The 6,000-nt window shown below is 40.4% G+C and overlaps 1 protein-coding gene across 1 annotated transcript; it reads right to left on the bottom strand.

Annotated features, from left to right (window-relative positions):
• Positions 1 to 1,046: 1,046 nt before the first annotated feature.
• Positions 1,047 to 5,469, bottom strand: LOC145437770 (uncharacterized). The gene is made up of 2 exons (XM_080315069.1): positions 4,648 to 5,469; positions 1,047 to 3,822 (listed from the first exon to the last, which is right to left on the bottom strand). The coding sequence occupies exons 1-2, from the start codon at positions 5,351 to 5,353 to the stop codon at positions 3,026 to 3,028; spliced, it is 1,503 nt and encodes a 500-aa protein (XP_080171195.1). The 5' UTR covers positions 5,354 to 5,469; the 3' UTR covers positions 1,047 to 3,025.
• Between the last annotated feature and the right edge of the window lie 531 nt (positions 5,470 to 6,000).

The raw sequence follows: 6,000 nt of genomic DNA on the forward strand, positions 1-6,000 counted from the left end.
TGCCTAAGACATTTTGCAGGCAGGCAGACCGCAATGCAAATCCCAAATATAGTCAATCTAACTTGTGTATTTGGCTCGATAATTAGGGTTACCATATTTAGAAAATCTGAAATGAGGACACTTTTGCAAAATTTTCAGACTTGCAACACGGGAGGAAAATCCTGAAAACATGGTAAAGTTTTCGGTCGGTTGACTATAATAAAAGCAAGGTCATCTTTCCGGCTCAACTCATTAAATAGCCGCCGGAGCGTTAGGTCAGTGCTGATTTTCTGTATTTCAGTCGAATTTTGCCCTATATATACCCAAAATTCTCGAATAAGAGGACAAAATCTCAAAAAAGAAGACATTTGGACGTCCGCCGAGGACACTTTCAAAAAAGAGGACAAATGCTCTTAAAAGAGGACGTATGGTGACCCTATCGATAATAATGCATGTGCCATGAATAGTGTGGCGAGCCGCTGGTTAGCTACCACTGTACTTCAGGTACAACAAGTGTGACCGTCTGTTACAATAACAACCGGGTTCCCAACCGGGGGTCCACGAAGCGTCTGAATTTGCAAAATGGTCAATAACCTGAGCTGTATTTTTTTTAAATTAGAGTATAATCACGAGGCAGTTTAGGGAAGCGAGTGGCGTAGTATGCTAAGCGGCACGGTCACGACACCAATGGTTGTTGGTTCGCGTCTCGGCTCTACCCAGTTTCTATGTGTCGGAGGTTGATCTGGGCTCCTCATCGCCAACCTCGCTGCGATTGCAGTGACTTGAAAAACCCGGAAAGTACAGGAAGCCGGGCTGGAAAGTCGGCAGCAAAGATCCGATGAATGAATGAGTGTGGAAGAGAGAGAGACTGAATCGTGGTAGCAAGAGAAGTCGCCAAAAGAAGAAAAAATGCACTGAACTGTTGAATTGCCATTGTGCCATTGTCGTGGAGCACAAAGCCTCATAAGGCTATAAGCACCACTATCTTATCTCATCAATACAATACAATACGAGGCAGTTTAGCTTCATCGCTGCTAAAACTTCAGGACTCACGTAAACATAGAATGGACGTTTTGTTGTGGTTTGTGGTAAAATATAAAAGTCGCAGTCGTGCAGGTCAATCAGGATGACTTCGAAATATTTGCAAAACCCATATTCTCCTGTGACATGCATGATCAGTATTCCGGAATAACTAATAATGAGGAGCTGCTTGATAGAAACGACTAGGCTGGACGATATATGTTCATCAAAAAATATGTTTTTCAATTTGTGTGTCATATGTTGCGATCATACTCAAACGTCTTCTCGGAAGCGTTACGCGATATTATTATATTCGCCATCACCTATATTGGCGGAAATGCGTTATCGGCACTCGTTCATATCAAATCGAAGACGCGTATTTTCCAGACACAATCACTATCTTAAGAAATGCAGCTACACTGCTACTGAAATCGCATTCAAACAAAAGTTTACCGAATTTCTACATGAATAGTATGTTATTTTGAAGAGACATTTTGCTGCTACTTATCACTAGCCTGCAGTTAATATTTGCACAAGACAGATGACGGTTGCACGATAATTAAGCTAGACTTGCTCTAAAACTTTGGGGGTCCGCGGGGGTCCGTGATGGTTCAAAAGGGGTCTGCGAACACAAAAAGGTTGAGAACCACTGACCTAGAGGCATCGCATCACTATTGTTCTTCACTATGAGTAGAGCATGCTAGATTCTTGATGTGAAAGCAAGTCGGGAAGCCACTATATTGGTTTTAGGAGTATGGTCAGAACGAAATATATTCAGACTCATCTTTCATCACCATTTCATTTCCAGTTACCAAAAATATTCAACTTCACAATGCGTCGCTACACGTGATTTTCATATATAAGTTGTAGGGTACATGTTGAATTTGATGATATATGTAATACTTGAGAAATTTGTTAAGATGTTGTATGTAATGTACAGTCCAGTGTTTGTTGATGAATCATTTGTGATATGCGTTTTTTTTTCGGTATATGCTCGAATTGATACGGTTCTTCGTTTTTATAATCGAGGATTCCTTGAGTGACTGCTGCTGGTTTGTACGATTTCATGACTCGCCGTTGAACAGGTATCGCTACATTACTCCGCTGTTTGTGAATTAAACTGATAATATCAAGTTTAGAAACGGATCTCAGCCGCAGAGCAGGGCTACTCCACTCGCTGTCAGAATGCAGGCCTTTTCAGGGTTGGATCCGGGCCTTATACGTATCAGTGTTTACTTGGCTTGTCAAAGACAAGTCTCTTTTCGCTGATTTCACTAACGGGACAATAAATACATTCGACTTGTTGCTTTTGCTAATACCGCTGTACCGGGTTCTGTATAGTTATACCGTTATAAGGACAAATGACGTAGTTTATTTTTGTCCTTGGTGTTTTATAACATTTGTAATACCAAATAACATAATAACATTTGTATGACTGTAAAATATTTCAAGATGGTATCGGACTTTTGTATATTAACCTTTGGTAAAAATAGTTGAATATCTCTGCCGTAGACAGGCCGGAACATATTCAGAACTTTATCAGTACACACAATAAACATTCGTTAAAAGTTAGTTGTACGAACAAACGATGAGAATTTTGATAATATACATTTACCGTTACATTATAGAAATACGTGGTACGGTGATATAAAAGACATCTGCAAGGTGCATCGTTGGTCAACCAAAAATTAGCAAGCAATACACAAAGCAAAATTACAAAAACGAAATGTAACTGCAGCTATGTTTCTTCTATATTTTCCCTTACCGACAAGTACAACCTGTCTGCTCCAACATGGATAGCATACGAACCAAAGGTAGATAGCGATCTTTCTTTATCGGCAGCTGGCGGAGTGTCAGTGGCAGATTGAGATCTAGCTGCTAAGTGATGATTACTGATCGGGTAATACTCTTCACTCGGCGTTGCATCCATGCCAATATGTTGACTGGGAATGGTGTTTTCGGAATGCATAGTCACGCGAGTCGCGTTGCCATACGATGAATTTGTATCGGTAGTGCCTGAGCAACTTTACCGCCGATAATATATCACGGTGGCTGCACACAGCCGTCTCATTGTGGAAATAGCGGACTCTACCGTCGAGCCGGCTATTCTTATAGCCCGCAGAGATTTAACAGCCTTTCGAAACTCTATCGATCTTACGCTGTATATCAGACAATTCCACAAGCTGTTACTTAGCAAAATGATGCCGAAGCAATATCCGAGGGAATAAGAGATTTTAATGGACAGTAAATCTAACTGTTCCGGCAAAGACAATTCAATGTCGTCGAATGCAGAGGCGGCAAATAAGGTGGCAAAGGTTGGCACGTAGCACGCCACGAAAACACCCACCATTAATCCCAAGACCTTACTTACCCGTCTTTCCATATCATCGACATTTCTACCCTTTTTCGTTATAATTGCTGTGAGTTTTTTTCGAACTTTAGCATGCTTTTTTGTTGCGCGAAAAATCATGATGTTTGTCACGCATGTTAGGATCAAAGGAAGGCCAAACGCCACCGACAGCAAAATGCTAGCGGTATCACCAACAGGTGTTACCGTGAGCCCGGCATTAAGTATATACTTTAAATTCTTTATCATGAATGGTATCATAGAAATAAAAATACCCAATATCCATGTGACACAGCTAGCAATCTTGGAGTGCGTCTTGGCGTTCAATTTGTTGTAACTAAGCGGTCTGGAAATCGCCCACAATCTGTCGCAACTCGCAATCAATAGCGTGTACACCGATGTTGTGAGAGTCAGCAATGTGAAAAAGCCCAAAACATTGATATATGCAGTAGGAACGACCGATCTCGTACGCCCGCCTGCATGTCTGTAAGTTATATTCGATTAAGCCGTCACTATTTCTCCCATTTTGCGCGGCACGCGAAATTCTAAATAGCCAAATACGATCGTGCTCGGTATGACCGTCAATCCACTCATTAAGTCGCTAGAAGCCAAGTTGATTTTGTATATTGCTTGACTGTTTCGCAGCTTTGCAGTGGTCGTGTAAACTACGAGCACGATTATGTTCGCCGCTATCACAGCAATGGATAGGACCGTCGTGACGAGTGAACATATTGCCAAACTAGACATGATCCTGAAATAAAGAGATATTTTCATTGAAATCTTGTACAATGCAAGCCCATAACCATAACCATTGAGTTTGCGACAAAGAGGGTACCAAGTATATGATCCGCCAAACACGTAGTTCTCGCTAAATTGCGTTTAATATGTGTGATACGAGTCAGAACACGAACCTATACTGTACCAGACCACGATCAGACATATCGACTTCACTTTTTCAAGTCATATCCTTCTTATTTTATCGTCTGTAACTCTTGATTTAGTGTACGATGCATGCCTCTTATTTACAAGTTGTAGGCCAAACTGAGCAAGGAAGTCACCTCTTGAGGCGAAGCCTCGGCTTTCAAACTGTTCTCTGAATTGGAATAGCAGAATTTATACGGATTCGCAGTAACTATTCAAAATGTTTTCGCTTCGTGTGAAAATCATATTTTGTTCTTTCAATAATTCAACATTGTACTGTAACTGGAATAGGATGTCCAATCGCGTACGCCCAGAAAGTGGCGCCTTCAACTCTCCAAAATGCACCGCCATATAATATTAATGGTACGGGGTGAACTCTTACCTTATCGAATAAGTACTCCACGGCGATATATCCCTTTCCATAGCTGTGTCCATGTCGTAACCTACCCACGTGATATCGCCGAACAAAGTGAACGGCGTGCACATTTCGTGAAATCTACCAACGCCCCCGGACGGTCGATCGAATAATGCGATTTGAACACATGGTTCGTTCAAGGTTTCAATGCTCAAGTCGCGCGGCATCAATGATGTAACTAAGTTTCTCCACAGTTCTTCATCACGTGTCGTCTGTGCGTCATTCACATACGGAATATGTTTTTGTACATAATTGTAGAGAGTTTCAACGCAATTGTTGAATAGCTTGTTCCGGTCACAGAAGCTCTGGTACACCAGTTTGGTGAAGGGTGTGAAATCATAGACTGGATCGTCACACTCAGAATTATATTGATCGCATTTCCAATTCCTTAAGGTTGTAAGATAAGTCGTGAGGTAATGCCCACCGGAGTACCACACACGAGCAAAATCTTTGTAGTACATGTCGCAGCATATATTCCTGTTAGCAGATAAGTACGCCGAAAAACTGTCACACTTCAACAGTTTAGGGTTATTGAATTTCTGTGGTACAACGTTGATAATATTTGACGTTTTGTTATTAGTCGACGCGTCACATTGCATCATGAGCATCAGTAACAACCACACCAGTACCATGATATTGTTGCAATGTGACATGAAATATATTCGTCCCATTGTAAGCAGCGGTTCCGGTCATTTGGTTTCAAATTTAAAATATGGAACGATTCGAATTTGGTGCTGAAATAAGAAGAAAAAGTCTTCAAATATAATCATTAATTTAAAAAGTCACTCTAGCTTATCCTCCCGCAAAAGAGTTCACTTGTTACATATTACATGATATCATGTTTGAAGACCTTCTTCGAGGTATACAGAAATTCAATTGAAAAATGAATATTTACATTGAAGTTACTATTCGTTAATATCATATATATTACATATTAAATAAACTTGAAAACTCAGGCTCAATAAATTTGATCGCTAAAAATCTTCCAATCTGGTCAATAAAGGATTGAAATGTACCCGTAACTGATGTAGTGTATATAACCTAACTTTTATATACAGAACTGTTATGAATTTGCGACCGAATGAATAAACGGCTACTGTTAATAAATAAATTGAATTCCATGAGTAAATTTCATTTAATGAGTTATCGCCGTCATTGTCAGATTGTCCTCGTCAACGCAAGTTCGTATTGGACTTTGGTCGGTCTAGGTTTGCTCATCATCGAATCGCATGTCGTCGCATAATGGTGTATTTCAAAATTATGCCTCCTGCTTTATGAGAGGGAACTATGCAAATGTACACGAAAACGTGGTATTACA

Source organism: Botryllus schlosseri, chromosome 1 (genome assembly GCF_051294905.1).
Source record: "Botryllus schlosseri isolate E-star chromosome 1, Bs_hap1, whole genome shotgun sequence".
NCBI classification, from domain to species: domain Eukaryota; kingdom Metazoa; phylum Chordata; class Ascidiacea; order Stolidobranchia; family Styelidae; genus Botryllus; species Botryllus schlosseri.

Bases quoted from the DNA above. Each gene is read 5' to 3' on its own strand.
- LOC145437770 (XM_080315069.1), bottom strand. From the start codon at position 5,353: ATGGGACGAATATATTTCATGTCACATTGCAACAATATCATGGTACTG. The intron at 3,823-4,647 runs AAGAGTTCACCC...ACAGACATGCAG, and splicing joins GAGTACTTATTCGATAAGGT to GCGGGCGTACGAGATCGGTC.